The sequence below is a fragment of the Vitis riparia genome, chromosome 10 (assembly GCF_004353265.1).
Source record: "Vitis riparia cultivar Riparia Gloire de Montpellier isolate 1030 chromosome 10, EGFV_Vit.rip_1.0, whole genome shotgun sequence".
Taxonomy (NCBI): domain Eukaryota; kingdom Viridiplantae; phylum Streptophyta; class Magnoliopsida; order Vitales; family Vitaceae; genus Vitis; species Vitis riparia.
In genome coordinates, this window is record NC_048440.1 from 10,416,870 (window position 1) to 10,436,816 (window position 19,947).

The window sequence follows — 19,947 nt, forward strand, 5'->3', positions numbered from 1 at the left end:
TTTCATTTTTTGACCTTCCAATTTTCAAAAATGAGTTTTATGTTGATGACTCAAATCTTGTTGGGACTCCTAAAGAGCACATAAGAACAACAAATTACATTTTTAAAAAATGAATTTGAGATAAAAGATCTTGAAAAAAAAAATTGTCTCGACCTGTAAATTGAGCATTTTTCAAATGGAGTTTTAGTACATCAATTAACATACATTAAGAAATTTTTGAAGTGTTTTTCTATGGATTAAGTCATCCACCATTTTCTTAACCAAATCATTAAAAATATGGTTAACACACCTATATGAACACATAACTTAGGAGGGATATGGAATATGTACCACTATGCAAGGTTATACTAATTGTACAAGGGAAATGTGTCAAGTGTACAAGGGTGTACAAGTCTCCTAATAAGTTTTATACTATTTTTAAACAACTTAAGTTTGACATTAAGACGATTATCGTTATTTTTTTTTTTTTACCAAACTATGCCATTAAGACTTATAAGAAATAATGTACAACATATTTATTATTTTGTAACTAAGAAACAAAAAAAATATTTTTTAAAGTATTTAAAAAATATTTATTATATATTCTATAAGTTTAAAAAAAAAAATTGATGAAGTCTAATTTGCAAGTTAGAACAAACAAAGAATACTAATATTTTATGAGGTGTTTAAAAATTGTTTGATATTTATGAGAAATAATGTAAGCTTGAAATAAAGAATAATATTTATTATATATTATATAAGTTTCCAAAGTATTTAAAAAAACATTTATTATATATTATGTAAGTTTGAAAAAAAAAATTGATGAGGTATTTAAAAATTATTTACTTCAAAAATACATTTGACAATAATAATTTTTAACCATTTATCTCTCTTGGAAAAAAATAATTGGGAAATCATTCAACTTAGTTCTACTAAATAAGTAAGAGAATGGTGAAAGAGTCAAAAAAAGAATAAGAAAGGTGAGATGACCGATTAGTTTTTTAATTTAATGGTTAAGGCTATTTTAGGGATTTTTTAAAGGCAATAACATTTCTCTCAATTTCTACTCTTTCATTGAGTTTGTATCTAAACATGAGTGCTAGGAGGACCTTACCTCAATTATGAAGCCTAGCCGAGCACAATTCTCCCTTTAAAATACATGTTAGAAATGGATTGCTCTCATCAATTAATCTCAAATAATAGGTGGGCATAGTGTTCAAACAAATGCACCTTCCTGTAGTTAGAAATGGATTTTCTTTAAGGTTAAACCAATTTTGCTTAAGGATATACTTAGATTCTTTTAACATAAGTTTAGGTAATTAATCCTTAGGCATGCATGAGGGGTAATGAGAAATGGATGATTCTCATCAAATTGATGTCAAATGATTTGTAGGCATAGTGTGCATACAATATACTTCTTTTTCACGTAAAATGTACCAAGTTTTCTTAGTCAACATGTAACAAAAAATAAAAAATAAAAAGGATTTCATTAGTCAACATGCAACAAAAGAGGGCAAAAAAATTGACGTGTAAAAGTGAGAAAGAAAAAATGAAAATAAAAAGGCAGCAAGTGAAAAGTGATTTGTGCCGTGGAAGTTAAAAAAAAAAAATGAAAAACGATTTCCATGAAAAAAATCATAACAATCATTTTTTGCGATTTTTTTGACACCCCGCCTCACTTTTCCTCCATGCAGCCGCACTTTTCCTCCCCCTAACGTCAACCTTTATGTTTCTTTTTTTCTTTTTTCCACCGTCCCACCCCCTCCCTCTTACAATAATGTTGATGGCATGATGGTTCAACCATCAAACCATCAACTTGCAATTTTTTTTTGATTCAATAATGAGTCTGATTCTAAAAACATTGTCTTCAACAATCTTATAAATCATCATTGGTTCTAAACATGTGTTTCTAAATACCAAAATGTTTCTATGACAACATAGGCCCACACTAAACAAAATGCCTACAAGGCTTGGCCTATAATTAGCAGCAACAAAATGCCTTCATCTCATTAATGTTACTATGTATTCTACTTCATATTATAACACAACTCTGAAATTCTTAAATACAAGACTATCTATTTAACCTACTTCTAGTTGATATATAGATTGAAAGACTATTGTGCATAATTTAGTGAGTACATCTTTACCTGTTGGATCTGTCCCACTCCCATACAACCTCGTACTGCCGAATTAAATCCACCGGGTTAGGGTGATTATCGGTCCCAAGCGGAACGCTCCTCCTAAAGACAGCCATGTGAGAAGCAAACCCTGGTTCCACATCAGCGGATCCCCCAACTCCGCTGAATTCAACGCTGTAATTGTGTTTTCTGGCTAGGTTAGATGCCCAATGATTGAATTGCTTCCGCGTCCACTCAAACTTATGGTCATGGTTGCGAAATCTGCAAGCTTGCGACTGGGATGTCTCATCAGGATCCTCTTCTTGATTTGATGGATTAGATCTTTGAAGTATTGCATTATACTCGTAGTTTGGGGTGGAAACAATAAGAACCTTTGGACAAAAATAACTCAGCACTACATCTCCAAACAAACATGCTTGATCTTCTTCCATATGCTCGATAACCTGTAATTCTTATTAATGTCAGCTAGTGAAAGCAGTTAAGCAAATCTCAATACAAACAGTAGAACTACAGACATCCTGATAGGCAAAATATTTTTTCAAACAAGTATAACCACAGATTAAGATACAAAATTTCATGTTAAAGATTTAACATGAAGTGGTTTGTACGACCAATGATCCTCTATATGAGAATGCAGCAGATTGGATCATCCCCACCGTGCACCACCATTTTTCATTCCATTATGGTAATGTCAAACCCACGAGACCCAAGGCAACAAACTATTTAGTTTCCTTCGGAAATCTTAGATTAACAAGGGCCCAATCAAATAGCAGATCCTAGCAAATTGCCCCATTATCTGGATGTAGTATATCTCAACTCTAAAAACTTTAGCATGATTCTAGAATAATTTTTAGATAACAGAACCATTTCAAAGTCATGAGTCTTCTTCTATAGCTTAATCACATGATTCAAATATTAGCTAAGATTTGGACCATATATTTTAAAATTTGCTATAAGTTAAACAAGTATGAAACCAGACAAGAATCCCCAGGATTGAATTACAGTAGATTAGGGTGGAAAAAACTTGGCTTGACAGCATGCTAAGAGTTTAAGCATACTTGGGGTAAAATTTTAACATTTGAGATGGGTCTTAGCAAATAGATGTTATTTTTGTCGAGTGGAAGAGGAATCCATTGACCACCTCCTTCTTCATTGTGAAAAGACAAGCGCATTGTGGGAGATGCTTTTCACCCTTTTTGGAGTGTCTTGGGTGTTCCCATTGTTAGTTAGGGAAACCCTATTGGGTTGGACTGGTTCCTTTGAGGGAAAGAAGCACAAGACTATTTGGAGAGCGGCTCCTCTTTGCATTTTTTGGACTGTTTGGAAGACTAAGAATAGAATCGCCTTTGAAGATGAGGTGTTGTCCATCCAAAGGCTGAAAACTTCTTTTCTTAACTCACGTAGGTCAAAGACTAATTTGTTTATAAAAGATGGTCTCTCCACCTTTGTTGAGTTCATTGATTGGGTTGGTTCCCATTGAGGGAGGGGTTTTTGTGTACATCTTTATGGACAGTTTTTTGTTTTACTTGTATGGGGATGAGTATTTCCCTTTCTTCTGTACATCTTGAGTCACTATTTTAGCGCCTCTTAGAAATACAATTCTTTTTTTACTTATCAAGAAAAAAAAAAAAAAAACACAAGTTTTTTGGCATGCACATGCTAGGCAGTTGCGTCATCTCATGCATTGCACCTGTTGAGAAGAGACACGAATTGGTAGGCAATTGACTCAGACAAGAAGCGGCAAGGGATCATTTGGGTGCATGGCATAAGACTAAGGGTTGGTTGTTACATAGTTGGGTAGTTATGCGAGTTAGATAACTGTCCCAACTCCCACAATCAATAGAGGGTGCTGTAAGATCCTCACTGGTTGATTTCAAATGGGGAGTTATGTTTGGGAGATTGCACCAGAGATACCATATAACCTATGTAATTCATCAAAGATATAGAGAAAGGGGGATATTGTCTGTGAAAGGCTAAGTCTTGAACCACTTCAATTTTGCATCTTGTATTTGCTGAGTTAATAACACAAGTTGGGTGTCTTCTTTCCAATAACTATTGCATGTGTTGTATTCATCCATTATTGCCTAAATGTTCTTGGACGAGGGCTGGATAATTTTACACTCAGGGTCACTCATTGACCAAAATAAAAATAAAAATAAATAAATAACATAGAGGGTATTGTGGGTGTGACAATAGTCACACAACTATCTAAGACAAACTACAATTCTCAGTTAGAGAGAAGCGGATCCCAAGTGATGCAGGTCCTAAATTGTCAGGGCATCTTTCCTCCTAATGATGGACTAGAATGGGAGGAACACTGGACGCTCAGGCCTACACAAGAAATGGGATATAGGTAAATATTGGATATGAGCAACTAGGATGCCCTTTTCCAACATCTTATCTACAACAATTAAGCTTGTCTTCCAAAGCTAGATGGTGTATAATGTGGTAGTTTAAAGAATTGGCAGAAGGTGAGCACATTGGAAGTAACACTACCCATCAAAAGGGGAGAAGTTAATCTAATCAAAGGCAGACTAAAGGCCAAATGAGGTTGAGAAACAAGTAAAACCCTTCACTCAGGAGTCAGGTTTGCCATTTGGTTCATTTAAATTAAGTATATACTTAATAAAGCGCAGGTTTGGTTTTCAAGAGATTGGAGGCCTTCAACATTGTTAGCATTGATGCTAAGAGATGGGAGAAACTGTACATGAATCCTGATTTATGTTGTTCATTCAAAAAACAAGGAAGTTATTGTGTTGAAGAGCCAAAGGGAAAAATACTCTCTGTATTTTCCATATATAATACTTTCAACATTTACAGTCCTATTCATTTACGACACTTACTATATAGGGAATTTCATGTACATAGGTAATTTAGCCTAAGGATTACCCTAAAAAATAGGAATTGCTATATTTAAAAATTGTAAGAGATAATTTCAAAAATCTCTCCCACCTCTCTTAAACCGTTGCAATCTCTTCTAATTTATTGCACAAATCCCCTAATTTACTGCACCAAATCTGCTCCCCCTCATGTTGGCTCAAAAACATCTTGCATTCCAAAATTGCATGTAAGATTACCAAATCGCGGTTTCAACAATCCCTTGGTAAGAACATCAGTCAGTTGTTTTTTTGGTTGGAATGTAAGGCATGCAGATCAATCTGTTTTCCAATTTCTCTTTAATAAAATGTCGATCAACCTCCACATGTTTGGTTTTGTCATGCTATACTAGATTATGAGCTATATTAATAGCCACTTTGTTGTCACAGTAGAGCTTCACAGGCAATGGATTGGGAATTTGCAAGTCTTTAAGTAGGTATTTTAGCCATAGTAACTCACAAATTCCATAAGCAGTTAACTCAAAACTTCGCCTCAGCACTATCCTTGCTTCCAATTTGGATTTCACTTCTCAAGCTAAGTTACCTCCATTAGAAGTGCAGTACCCTGAAATGGTTCTTCTATCTGTTACACTACCTGCCTAGTCATCATCCTTGTACGCTTCAATTTGCCAATGGCCATGATCCTTAAACAGTAATCCGCTCCCCAGTGTCCCTTTTAGATATTTGAGATCCATTAGACTGCTTCAAGTGTTTGTCTCCTGGTGAGTGCATGAATTGACTCACTATACCATCTAAAAAAGCTATGTTTGGTCAAGTATGCAAAAGATAAATTAGCTTTCCAACTAGCCTTTGGTATTGCTCTCGATTTCCCACTCTTTCTACTCCTGATGCTTCTAGTTTCGCATTTGATTCCATTGGAGTCTCCACTAGTTAGCAGCCATCTAAATCAGTTTCTGAGAGTAGGTTTAGCACATATTTCCTTTGTGTGACAAATATTTCTTTCTTAGATTTTTCAAATTTGATTCCTAAGAAGTGCTTTAAAACCCCGAGATCTTTAATTTCAAATTCTCATGCGAGAAATGACTTCGATATTCACATCATCTCCGATTAAGATAAATGCCACACGATGAGAATGGCCATCTCTCCATTACCAAAGTGTTTGAAAAACATTGTATGATGAGCCTAACTTTAAAGATATCCTTGACCTTTAACAACTCTTGTAAATCAATCAATCCATGCTCTAGGAGACAACTCATAGTGCGCTCATAAACTGTTTCAATCTGCAAACTTTTCCATCTTCATAAACTTTTTCAAACCCCAGTGGCAAGTCCATAAAAACTTCCTCCTTCAACTCACCATCCAAAAAAGCTTTTTTCACATCCACTTGTTGCAATGACCAATTCAGATTTACAACAAGTGAGAAGAACTCGTATGGAATTCATCTTTGCCACGGGAGCAAAGGTCTTTTGATAATCTATTTCATATGTTTGTGTGAACCCCTTAGCAACAAATCTTGCTTTACATCTTTCAATATTCCCATCCGACTTGTACTTTACTATGAATACTCATTTCCATCCCATTGTCTTTTTTTCTCGAGGAAAATAAACAATCACCTGAGTTTTATTTTTTTCAAGAGTCTCCATCTCTTCCAAAATTGTTGCATTCGATTTAGCATGGTTCAAGGCTTCCTATATGGTTCTAGGAATAGAAACACTTGAGAGATTAGTGATAAAAGCTCTATGTGGGCAATAGTCTATGATAAGACACATTTCGCAATAGGATGCTGATAGGTATCTAATGGAGATTTTATTATTGAATTTCAAGAATTTCAAGAAACAAGAGACCTAACTGATACTCAGATAGCTATTCGAGAGGCTATCACTCTCCTACCAGATCCACACAATATCCAACCCTGTAATTCCCTCCTTTTTCCTATTTTAAACCCTCCCAGCCTGTATCCAGATTGTGACCTAGCCTATGCTAAGGCTGTTACAACTAACTGCCAGGTGGCAGTACATTCCTCTTCCCTTTTCTAGTATACACATAACATATGGGAGGCCTATCAGATGCATTGTGCAAGAATGAGTATCTTTCCTAAGTGCAATGGGAATATCAAGATCAAAGGAAATTCTCTTACTAATAGACTTGGGAATCAAACCAAATTAGGGATCGAATTACTTGTTTCATTCCAATTGCCTTTATCCAGAGAAGTTTCTTGGCATGGTTTAGTTGGTTGATGCTCTTTCTCCTAGAGTAAACATGAAGTTCACTTTGGGGTTTTTCTTGATAGTGTTTCTCCCCTTCTCAGTGATTTTTCATAGTCTATAATACTCAGACTAATAGAATTAGGATCAAATCAAGAGGGATTCAACAAAGAAGAGGTAGGTAAAGGTAAAATAGCTGAGACTTTCCAAAGATGGTCTTCCCTCTCATTATTCTCCCCATGAAGAGTATTTTTGGTAAAGTATGGTTGGTTTTCAAAGAATGTGACATCCATACTAACAAAAAAAAAAAAAGAATTCAAAGATAGGATTATAGAACTTTACCCTTTTTGTCTAGGAGAATATCCAAGAACACACATTTTTCAGCCCTTAGATCAAGTTTTGATTGATTTTGTTTATGAATATGGACAAAAGCCACACAACCAAAAACACTAAGAGGCAGTGAGATGAAGATTCGAATATGATAAAAGACTTTGAACAAACTGTTTCAAGGAGTTTTGAACTTTAAGTCCCGAGTTGACATCCTATTAATCAAATATGAAGTTGTAAGAACAATTTTACCCCATAAATATTCAGGAACCCCCATGTTGAACATTACTACCCTTGCAACTTAAAGAAGATGTCGATTTTTCCTCTTAGGGATATCGTGTTGTTGCAGGGTATCAAACCAAGTGAATTGATGGAAAATACCTTTGGATTTTGATTTGAAATTGGTTTTCATAGAATAGAATTCTATCAACACTCTCTTAGCCTCAGACTTTTCTTTTCATAGGTATACCTATCACACTCTAGCATGGTAAAAAAAAAAAAAATTGATAAACCACCTAGTTCCAATAACATTTGTCACACGAGATGGACCCCACACATCACTATGTATTAAAGAAAAAGGTTAGATGCTTGATAGGGTTGAGAAGGAAAATAGACACAATGATGTTTGGACAATTGACAACTTTCACATTGGAATCTTTAGGGATTTTACTAACAAACAATAGACAACATGAAAGTTTAGGAACATGCAGAACAGAATTTAAAGTAATATCCTTTGAGAGGACTATGAACCCTTTTCCAGCAATAGGTGACAAACTACCATCAGCAATTCTAACTTTTAAATGGCCTGAACAAAGATCCATGATGTAGAGTTCTTTAAAGTGGTGAGGGCACTTAGAGCAAGAGGACTACCATTTTGAGCAAGAGAACAAGTTGGAATTAGAGTTTGAGAGGGTTTGGTTTGATGCAGCAACTTGTAGAGATGTTCCAGGTGCTCTTTGCTAAAGGCAGATGTCTCAGGTCCAGAAAATTGCATCTCTCACCTTGTTTTGTCTCCAAATCAGCCACCTTTCTAGTTTGCTGGTTAGCCATGTAATTTCTAACAAGTACCCTTTGTATGTTGAGGCTTATTGCAAAAATCACACCAAAGGTTGTCGTTGTCTTCAACCTTTTGCTGCATTTTTTTATTGGTTATAGCAGCTGCAGTTTCTATAGTCATGGTGTTCAAGGCAGGGTTCTTAGATGAGACACCAACTGGATTCTTTCCCATCATCCCCATCTTCCTGCTCTCTCCTCTTCTAACCTCCAAGAATACTTCTCTAGTGGAAGTTAATGGTTCCTTGCCTAAAATACGGCCTCTTACCTCATCCAAATCTGCATTGAGTCTCACCAGAAATTCAAACACTCGATCCTTTCCTAACATCTTCTTGAATAAGCTACTATCCATGACACATGCCCACTCAAACTCATAAAAGAGATCATGTTCTTTCCATAACCCCTTGAGAGAGTTATAATACTTTGTAACAGTTTGATCACCTTGCTTAGTCTCATGAATCTTTGTTTTGATTTCTTACATCCACGTTGAATTTCCTAAATCAGAATATGTCTCACCTACTACCTCCCATATTTTTTTTGCAGTAGTGAGAAACATGTACATTTGATCAATTTATGGTTCCATAGAGTTGACAAGCCAAGACATGATCATTAAGTTCTCTGCATCCCAGATAGAATAGGTTGGATCATCTCTTCTTGGAGCCTTTGTTGCACCAATTAGATAGCTAATCTTTCCCTTTCCTCTAATGAGCAACTTCACAGACTGAGACCAACTTAAGAAGTTATGTCCATTCAATCTATGAGTAGTTATTTGCAAAGTCAGATTGTCTCTAGAACCTGACAATACGATCTGCGTGTTCTAGGTAGAAGTTTTCTTCAATGAGTCACCAAAGAACTCCTCATTAGAAATTCCAGACACAATTACACACAACTAATTTGCCAAAAAACAATTGAAGAACAATAGAAGAATAGTCTTCTACGTATCTTGCAATCAACCAGAATAAACAAATATTGTTGATTTGAAGAACCAGCAAACAAAAAAAAAAAAAAAATGGTCCCTGGAAGGGATGCTCTGATACCATGGTTGAAGAGCTAATGAGAAAAACATTTGCTTTATATTTTCTATCTAAAATATATTCAGAGTTTACAATCCTATTTATTTACAACACTTACTATAGAGGAATTCTATATACACAGGTAATTTAGCCTAAGTATTAGACTAAAAATAGGAACTGCTATATTTAAAAATTAGAGGAAATAATTTCAAAAATCTCTCCTATCTCTCCCAATCTGTTTCACCAATCGCCTAATTTACTGCACCAAATCTGCCAACATACTGTGACAAGATATTCTATGTTGGGATGCGGAGGAGTGCAGAATCCTAGATTTACAATGTCTTCAGGATTGGAAGACAGAGAGAACAGGTGCTTTCTCAGATACCATGTTCATGGGGCTCAGATTTAAAGGAGGGTAAAGATACTATTAGATGGAGAGGAGGGCTGCTTTCAGTGTGTATATTACAAGCTTTGATAGGGTATTAAGATGGTCATCTCCATAGGAAAGGAGCGAGGTGCTCTATTTTTCTGTTAAAGGTTGTTTTCTTTGCTGGACAAATTATCAGGGTACCATTAACTGGTTACAGGAACAAGATTCTTCCTGGTTAGTGCTGCATATGTAAGGGTGAAGAGTTGGCCAATCATCTCTTATTGAAATTGTAGGGCCATAAAGGCGCTTTTAGCCCTGATATTTGCTTCATTTGGGACTCACCTGTTGATCTGAGACTAGGACGTTAGAAAGCTTATTTCAGTGTTGCAGGAGGTTTGCAGGGATAAACCTGTTCGGAGTGCAGCCTTCACAATAACTTTGGAACATTTGGAGGCAGGCAAACTTTTGAGGAGAAGGAGCTTCCCAGTGCTTAAGGCCTTACACTGAAAATATTTGTATTGTGGGGCTGATTTTATAAATAAGAGACCTGAATCCATAGTAATTACTTTATAGATGTGCTATAAGTTAATTTTTCTTAGATCCATTTTCTGGGTTGTCTTCATCATGAAGGTTTCATGAATGTAATTGGGTTGTGTGCCCTTGCTTTAGGCACTGCATTTCCATATAAAAAAATTTTAGTTTCTCATTTGATCCTAGATCATCTTTCTGATTCAAATTCCCCATAGATCTTATAAATTGCACTTGCCACCTCTGTTCCCCATATCTTTTCTGGCTTGCACTTCTGGCTTGCACTTCCAACTGTGATAAGAATGATTGACACTAGTAAGTTTTTACACTAAATAGCCTTCTGCTCCATTTCATTTGTACTTTTCTAGTAAATACGCAAACTTTTGATTATTTAACATCCATCTTTAATGTTTATAAATGCTGTCATTTTTCATTCAATGTACTCATGTACACCTAAATTTGGCATCAGGATAAAATCTGATGCATGACACCAATGGTAGACATCTTATCAACAGTTTACTTCTATGTCTGCACACCAAATAATATCTACTGGCTGCAGCATGGTCATTTTCAGTTTCACAACTGCAAATGCAACGCAAACACCCCACAAACCTTGTATTGTACCTCATAAAATTCTAATAAATAAAGTTAGGAGGATGAGAAAAGGACAAGAGGGAAGGGGGAGAATCACTTTGTAAAATTACTATAGATCAAGATGTAAGCTAAAGATGACAATTAAAAAAAGAACTCAAAAAACCATTAGGTGCATTATTTAAGGATCAATTAGCAAGATTATGGAACCTCAGGGTTGTGAAGGGGGCAACAATACCTCTAAGCAAGTGCCTATATCAAACCCATACAATCGAGGATCAAAAAATGTTATGGAACCCTCATAAAGAACTGCAGATTTGATGCCTCCACTTGGCTCGCCAGCATCTGAATTTCTGCTCAATTTTGAATGCAGTAGCTGCATTGTTATCACAAATACAAACATCAATCAATCAACTGATTAGATATACAACATATTGAATAGTATAAAAAGAATATATCTTCCCACCCAAACTTTACATGTAAGAGTGAGAATTTCCATCTCTTTGTCCAAGCAGTCCACATGACACTCACACAAAAGGGTATAGTGAAAACAAGGAGATCTAGAAGGTCATGGTAGATTTGGATTGCACCAAAGAGATATTTCAGGCATAAGAACCATATTCCCAATTGCGACCATCAATCTATTCAAATGTATACCATCATATCAAGGGCCATCGTTTTTCACCCCAGCCATCCCCATGATTGAACCTATTTGACAATAGAATCCTGTGCCATATTTTCCATGTTTTTTATCAAGGATCCTATATTTTGCACTCCTCAAGGACTGATCATGCGAGTGACATTTAAAAGTAAATACTTGTTGAATCAAGCCTCAATATTTAAATTGTTTATACCTTTGCTGCACGGCTAAGACTCTTCTTTGAAATATCAACACCAACAATTTTTTCCAGCGAAGTTGGAAAATCTAATAAAGAATCCAATAAACTTCCAGAGCCACATCCAAAGTCAATCTAAAATGGAAACAAATGATATCAAACGCAATTCTCCAAATCAACTCTGGAAATTATAAGATGAGATGTTAATTTATACCAAAGTAGCAGCAGAAGATTCTTTGATGTGTTGCAATGCAAATCCCACTCGTTGCTTTGAAAGTGGAGGGCTGAAAAGAGCCTGCTCCATTCTGTCCTCCAAGGGTTCGGTTACACGCAACAAAACTATAGAGTACTCTAAGAAGCAGACTTCTGCAAAATAAAAATACAAACAGGTAGTTGTCTTCCAAGTCAGAATCAATATGGGGAAAAACAAAAGAAATATAAGTGGAAATATAATTCAATGGCAAAGGCTCTCCATCTTTTGCTACAGAAATCATTTCCCAGTTGAATGTTTCACACACAAGTTGTAAAAACACGAAAGTTTTTTTGGTCAATGTCTATCTTATGCTCAATCATTCATTTAATAAAACCCATTTCCAAAACCAGAGAGAGACAGACAGAGAGAGGATAGAGAGATGTCTGTCTTCTTGTGGGTGGGTAGGAGGGGTAGCAGGGTGGCCATAAGTTATTTCCCACAATTTTTAGCAACATGAACAGAAACAAATTGTGTATAAGGGTTGTATTTATAGCCAACAATTTTGCTACTCAGTGGCAGCTTCACGTCAGGAAAGAAGATTTTCATCAGATTTCCCACAAAACAGAGGAAGCTATAGAGTCTGCATTTGTCAATAGCATAGGAAGAAGAAGTAGCTCATCATTCTTGGTGCAGCTAGCTAAACCCATACAATATTTACATAAAATGAAAGTGAAAGGAGGGATTAACTCACTTGAAGACAGCAATGAAATAGTTTTCACAGGATCACCAGTTGCAGCTAGAATCAACTCTTGAGGAGGTAAGTCCATGTTGAAACAAGCAGACTGACCTACAGACATTTGTGTCACGACTGCTTCAAGATGGGGAATCACTGCCCCAACCCCTATCTCAAACTCAAACTCATCATTACTTTCAACACGTTCTTTCATATGCTCCCCTTCTGCCACCAAAAATGCTACATAATTTATACATGCCAAAGATCCATTGGATGGAGAGGCTCCAGAATCTGGACCTTTTATATTGAAAGAATAAAGTTCATGCCCCGGCATAATATATGGCTGATTTATAGAATTTGAATCCAGTAATCTCTCTCTCTGAGTTTCATTTCTCTGGCGAAGATTATGAATGGATGGACATGATGCAAATGTCTTAGCAAATTTTTCAGGATAAATATGGATATCAGCAGCAGAGGCTAGCTTTTCCAATGGCATATCTAGTTCCTTAAAATAGGTGTTCAAACACAAGAGAACTCTCAAGGAAGAATTCTGGAGTGCATCACTATGCTTTCTATAAGAATCTTTTGGTGAATACTCAATAATCAAATCCTGGAGCTTAGAATATATTTTTATTTCACACATAAAGGTGTCTCCCGATCCCACTGATTCATTGCCATGAGGAACAACACCAGCTCCATTTCTATATTCTGTTTCTTCTGCAGAGGACTCTGCAACCTTCAATCTTTTGCACGATCCTGATACCTCTGATGACTGTTTCAAAGGCGTACTTAGCATAGAGAAGACAGGTTCCGATAGACGATGCTGACGGCAGAATGAACAGAGGAGATCCCTCGGAAAGGAACCCTTCCAATTTGTTCGTGTGGTGAATGCCATAGGCAACTCTGCTGTGAGTATTGCCTCTCTGGATAACTTGTAAACACCACTAGGTATCTTACTAATAAGCAACCTGCAAAACCAGTAGTTATCATGATTAAGTAACTGACAATTCCAAATTCCACAGTATTTATGATAGTAAAAATGTAGCTGCATGAGTCCTAGTGGACATTTGTTATGTGAGAAGATTATATTAGAAGTGATAAACTGGGGCAACTAAGCACACTTGAAGTATACAAGAGAAACCCCTGGAGAAGAAAAAGAAAGAACAACAGAAATGCAGGAACAGAAAAGCCAGGAGAGCACTCCATATAGAACGATATACCAATATATCTTTCCTGTCTCTTTTTATTTTTATTTTTTCTTTACAAGGCTAATCATTTTTTCGTTGGCTGTTACATCTAATTGAACCTGGAACATTTCCCATCCCCACCACAACCCCTTGCCACTAAAGCCAAGCCTCAAAGGTACAGAACTAGACCAATATCTCAACCCACACTTAGTTCACAAAGTCCATAAATTATCTGCTTGGATTCATTCTTGAAACTAAGCTCCACTCTGGCATCCAAGCATTCTATTAAATTAATACTGCCTAAAGCAAGAAATGGACAAGTTTCAAACAGGATGATGCAGCCACAGTTCATGGAACTTAACAAGCACAGTAGCATAAGCCAATCTTATATGCCACTACAAATCTTTCAAAGATGGGTCCATGATAACAGAAAAGTTACCTACTTCCAAAAGTTTGATCAAATTTTTGACCTTATTGATGTTTAAACAATATGCCACTGCTTGGATCTATTAAATAGCTGCTCCTCCTTGGATATTTCAAGTGGTGGAAGCACTTACTAACATCTCTACATTTAAATGACAAGATTTGAAATTACTTTAGTAACAGTTAAAGGTATTAATTTTAGTTTAAAATATAATTAATTGTTTGAAGCATAAATATTAATCAACACTTACATACACTAACTATAATGGTCATTAATTTTCCCAGCATTAGTAAGTAGTAAACAATGTTGTTATTACTATTATCATTTAAATTTGAACTTACTGTTAGAGGGGAAAAAATGTGACTGTTACAAAAAGCCCAAAAACTTATAACATACTGGTACATACATAAATGAGCCATACAGCATTTGCCCATAAAAGTTATAAATACACTGATCAGATATAAATCAGCAATATATGTCAAGCCCAAAAACTTATGAACATTTTTTTTCCATAGGCAATAGGAGAAATGTATTAAAAAACGAGGGCCCAATCAAAAACTTAACATACTGTCAACATGGAAATGACATTTAAAATTTCTTATGCAGAAAATAAATGATATACTATAAATAATTCACCTGATTCATGTGTGACTGTGCAATACACATTACATTATTTTGGAAGTATGTTAAAGTGATTCACAAACTTATCTTCTCTCAGTTCACATCAGCAAACTACACTTTAAACAAACTTGTGGCAAGGATTGCATCATAGTACAAGAATATGAGAGGGCTAAACCACTATAAAATTCAACCACTGCAGCTGTGATGAAGGGTGTCTAATCGTTGAATTATGGTAGAAAAAGAAATTCAAAATAAGTATATGAGATCAGAGGGGACCTATAATATGACTGCAGGGATACATCTTCATGAAAGAGGTCCATAGACCTCCACGTGTATCCAATCGATGCCAAAATTGCATTGCCATATATAGCATGACCAGAGAAGTAACTTGCCCTTGCATTAAATGATCCTTCTTCAGAGGTAACTTCTTCCACATTTAGATCTGATAACAGATCCACCAGATACCACTCAGGGGCAGAAAAATACAGTCTCATCTCAGAAGAAGCTTTTCCTACAGTCCTGTAAAACAACGTAGAAGCGGTAAACATGTAATATTGAAATTCAAGAATAAGAAGTTTCCAACAAAATAATGTGCTTCAAAATAAATGAATCTGCAGACCTTGAGACCAGTATCTTAGACGTATCAGCTAAACTAAGCTTTCGTGCAATAGCGTCAAGGTAATACCCAGTTGAGGAAACATTAAGCGTCAAAGATTCAACATTCTTCTCCAGTGAATAAGGAATGTATACAGCTTCAATCCAAATGCTTTCTGGGGAGCTCAACTGACTGCTAATAGAAGACTGTATAATCTCAGGAGGGTATGGGTTTTGCCGCCTCATCCAAAGCTGTCCTTCAGAAGTAGCAAAAGACCCAGATGCAGCAGCCTTCAGAACAAGTGGAATAACCAAGAAAGGATTCGACTCCACCCCAGGGTTAATGGATTTGCATATGTTACCAAGCTTTGTGTCACAGACAGCAAACACTGAAACTGGAATTAAACCATAAAGGTCACCATCTCTCTGCAAAGCTGCTCTGAAGTGACCACTCAGAGGATGAAGTGATGAAAGGAACTTCACCAATGACACCAAAAAATAAATAAACAAATAAATAAATAAAGTAGAGAAGTTGAACTGAACTAAAATCTACCTAAAGATAACAAAGCAAGAGGATAACAATACTTTCAAAACAAAAAAAAAAAAGCAAGCAGGGATGCCATAGAAGTAGCTTGAATGCTAGGTTAATTGACTCACTAGGGATAGAAGTTATGAAAAGTTAACTTTACAGTTTTTATGCAAAAGCTAAAATAAGAAACGGAGTAAAGCAAAACAAAAAGATCCAAATACACTGATCCAGTAACATGAACATAGATTTTTTTTTTTCATATAATGGAACAGAAGCTAATTTAGCCCCACTTTTTGGAATGAACTACAAACCTCATCAGCAAACAAATAGGAGAGACGAGAAATCAATTCATCCCATGGTTCCCGCACAATGGAATTACTGGCTGCAGGATCAACACCTAACTGCATAGAAAGAAGGGAAATTGATGGAAAATTTACTCTTTATATATACCCCTTGAATTACTCCTTTATATATGTCCCATGAATCGTAATTTTCATTTTGATTCTTGCATCATTCATAGTTTGAGAAAGTAAGCTGCAGCTAAAGATAGTGGTTTATGGACAGAAACAGAAAACAAACCTTTCGTAGAGCCTTTTCCGCAGCAGATTGCTCAGCATCCTTCTTCCTTTTAAAGCATTCTGACACAACAGAAAATTCTGGAAGCTGCAAGCTGCAGCGGAAAAGGCAAGGACCCTTCTGTGGTATGGCCAATCCTGGGCATCCATTTTGAGTGTCCCCCTGCACTTCCTCTACCTTATAGCATGCCTTGTCACCAAATTTCTGGTGTATAATAGCCTTTGGTGTATGTGTAGTCTTCTTGGCTACAACAGGTGGCGCTCCACCCATTTCCATAAAATCCCTCCAGGGACTTAAGTAGATATAGATCTAACAAAAGTAAATTAGCAAAATGCTAATTTAACTCCTGTTCAAAAGGGAGGGAAAAAAAACAGCAAACCTATATCAGTATTAAAGAAAATACTGATTGGAAATCTCTGCTTCGAGCCTAAGTAAAATAAAAGTATCAAATCAAAGTCCATCATAGAACATACTCTAATAGAACACCCAAATACAAAATATGTAATTGCCTCACCTTAAGTAGTGTAAAATCAATTCAGGAATCAACCACAAATCTTTTAACAAACCTTTGCTTCTGCTGACTTTGATCACTGAGAAAATCCACAAAAAGGAAAGAAATCAAATTTTTGAATCTTTAACTTCTATTTTTCCCAAAAGAAAATTGAGCCGAAAACACACTTGTTTGGCTTAGTTAAAAGGCGCACATTTGTTTCCGTTTGCCATTCAAGAATTTACATTTCTTAATTTTTATTTCCCAAGTTTTCTTGGCAACCAAACAGACACCGAAAAACAAATTAACAGAAAAAATAAAAAAGCGCACACAACCCCCGCAACAGTCCAACGATCCTCAGACATATTCACAAAACCCCAATGCGCACTTTGACCACTGAGATAATGCATAAAAAGAAACAAAAATCATATTTTTCGACGCTTAACCTTTTTTCCCTAAAAGAAAATTGAGTTGAACAAACATTTGGTCGGCTTAGTTAAAAGTTAGACCTTTATTCCATGTTTTGGCAAACCAAAGCAAAATAGCTTACAAAAACCATTCAGATTTTACTTTCTTTCGTTTTCCCGAGCTTTTTCGGCAACCAAACAGACGCTAAGTCTCAATTTCCCAACAAATGGCAAGAAAACAAACATCAAGTTACTGAAACAAGAAATAAAAATGAAATTCGAAGCCATAATGCTGTAACATCGCATGATCGTACCTCTGAATCGGCGATGGCTAAGAGAGAAATAGAAAATTCTCTGGAGGAGATGCTAAAATTCTAGAGAGAGAGAGAGAGAGAGAGAGTGCGCTTTTGAGAAAGCGTGAGTTTGGGGGTTTAAAGAGAGAGGAGGGAAAAAGAATAAATAGAGAGGGCAATGTTATCGACCGCTCTTTAGCTGCTTCCAGAGGCAGACAGGTAAGTCATTGGACAATTTCTTGTAAGAGGACCTGGAAATAGCAATAATTGTTCTGGCTCTAGAAATCGGAATTGGAAACGAGAGAAGTATCCCAAAGGGTAATGGTCCCAACGTGCGCCTTAAGGAAACGATTGTACTTAACGGTCACTCCACTTTCGAATTTCGATTTAAAATTAGTGGGGAAAATATTATTTGTATGAAAAATTGTCGTAATAATAAAATAAAATTAATATATATATTTGTTTTTGTTTTTTCCTCTTCCTATTTTTCCTCCCACACAAATAATATTTTTCTTATTATTTTATATTTATATTTCTCTTTTTTAATATATTTTCTATTTTTTATTTTTTAAAATAAAAAATTTTATACAAAATCATAATTATTATAAAAAGTAAAAATAAATGTTTTTAAAATCATTATAAAAAATAGTTTTTAAAACAATTTTTGAACATTATTCTATAATGTTATGTAAAATAAAAATCTTTTGAAAATCCGAAATATTTTTAACTTGTTTTTAAATATGTTTTAAAAATAATTTTTATATTTAAAGTTTTATTTTTAATTATTATACATGTTTATATAATTATTTATTTAAACAATTTTAAAAAAATAACTAAAGATATTCTCTGAAAATATTTTATTTTCTATTTTCAATAATAGAAAATAGAAAGCAATTTTTCAGTTACTACACATATTTTTCAATTTTTTATTCTGAAAAATAGAAAAATATTCTAAAAAATAATTATCAAACAAGCATTAAGTACTTCCAGCACTTAACAACTTTTTTTTCAAGTTTTTAAGGGATTCACTTCCGCAAAAAATTTAAATTTTTGAAAAATAATAAATTCACAAAATTTCATATAAAAGTATGGGTTTTAAAAAATAAAAAAATAAAAAACAAAAAGTGTACAAGCACCAAATAAATGTGTTTTCCCTTATTTAATTTTAAGAAAAAAACAATTAAAATATCATATTGATAATCAATATTTTGAAAATAAATGGCAATTAAATTTTAAAGTTTTAAGATTCTATTTGGGTTAGGAAGTTCTTGGGAAAGATATTTGAGAAAGAGATAGAAATCTCAAAATAAATATAAAGTTTTTATTTTGTGTTTTTTTAGTTTTATTTTTATGTTTTTAAATTTTGAGTTTTTATATTTTAATAATGAAATAAATAAAATAATTTAAACACATTTCCATTGTTTTTGTGCCTTTTAAATTTGGAGTTGATAGATAAATGTCGGGATCTTACCAATACCTAGGCTATATTTGGCTACGAGAAAGTGTTAAAAAGAAATTATTTTCTTATATTTAGTTTTACAGTATAAAATACAAAAAGAATAAATTAAAATTAGTTAAAAATTATATATTTCTCAATTATTTAATATTTAGAAAAATAATTAAAACGAGTTTAGGAAAAAAGTAAGGTATAAAACTAATTCATTAACTTTAAATTTATTTATTTATTTATTTATTATTATTTTTTTATCTTTCCTTCTATTTTTTATTAATTTTATTCCCTTCAAAATTTTCAAAATCCGCATAACCTAAAAAAATAGATTCATTAAAAAGGAATACAAAATAAAAGAAACCAATATAATCTTTCTACATTAATTTTGGTTATGGAAATTTAAACCGCATTTTCTCATTAGACAAACATAATTTAAACCATACCACGTTCAATGCATTAAAGAGTCTAGAAAATTTTTAACATAATTTGGAACTAAAATGTCTTCAAATTGATGAATGATAGTTTTTCATTGATTATTTCATTTGTTCATGTACAGAGTATATATAGAGAGTAA

General features: G+C 34.6%; 1 protein-coding gene across 3 annotated transcripts; it reads right to left on the bottom strand.

Annotated features, from left to right (window-relative positions):
• Positions 1-1,826: 1,826 nt before the first annotated feature.
• On the bottom strand, positions 1,827-18,054 carry LOC117923955 (small RNA 2'-O-methyltransferase-like). Of its 3 annotated transcripts, none has more exons than XM_034842472.1 (11): positions 17,945-18,054; positions 17,248-17,323; positions 16,737-17,076; positions 16,469-16,558; positions 15,654-16,105; positions 15,311-15,553; positions 12,821-13,770; positions 12,091-12,242; positions 11,895-12,011; positions 11,279-11,416; positions 1,827-2,560 (listed from the first exon to the last, which is right to left on the bottom strand). In XM_034842472.1, exons 3-11 carry the CDS (start codon positions 17,007-17,009, stop codon positions 2,123-2,125), a joined length of 2,853 nt encoding a protein of 950 aa, XP_034698363.1. In that variant the 5' UTR covers positions 17,010-17,076; positions 17,248-17,323; positions 17,945-18,054; the 3' UTR covers positions 1,827-2,122. The 3 variants fall into 3 exon arrangements, with proteins under 3 accessions (XP_034698363.1, XP_034698362.1, XP_034698364.1); XM_034842471.1 differs by having other exon boundaries at positions 16,737-17,079; XM_034842473.1 differs by lacking the exon at positions 17,248-17,323 and having other exon boundaries at positions 16,737-17,079.
• Between the last annotated feature and the right edge of the window lie 1,893 nt (positions 18,055-19,947).

Bases quoted from the DNA above. Each gene is read 5' to 3' on its own strand.
- LOC117923955 (XM_034842473.1), bottom strand. From the start codon at position 17,009: ATGGAAATGGGTGGAGCGCCACCTGTTGTAGCCAAGAAGACTACACAT. The intron at 16,559-16,736 runs GTTTGTTTTCTG...CTTTCTATGCAG, and splicing joins CGGAAAAGGCTCTACGAAAG to TTAGGTGTTGATCCTGCAGC. The intron at 12,012-12,090 runs GTATAAATTAAC...TTTCCATTTTAG, and splicing joins AATCTTCTGCTGCTACTTTG to ATTGACTTTGGATGTGGCTC.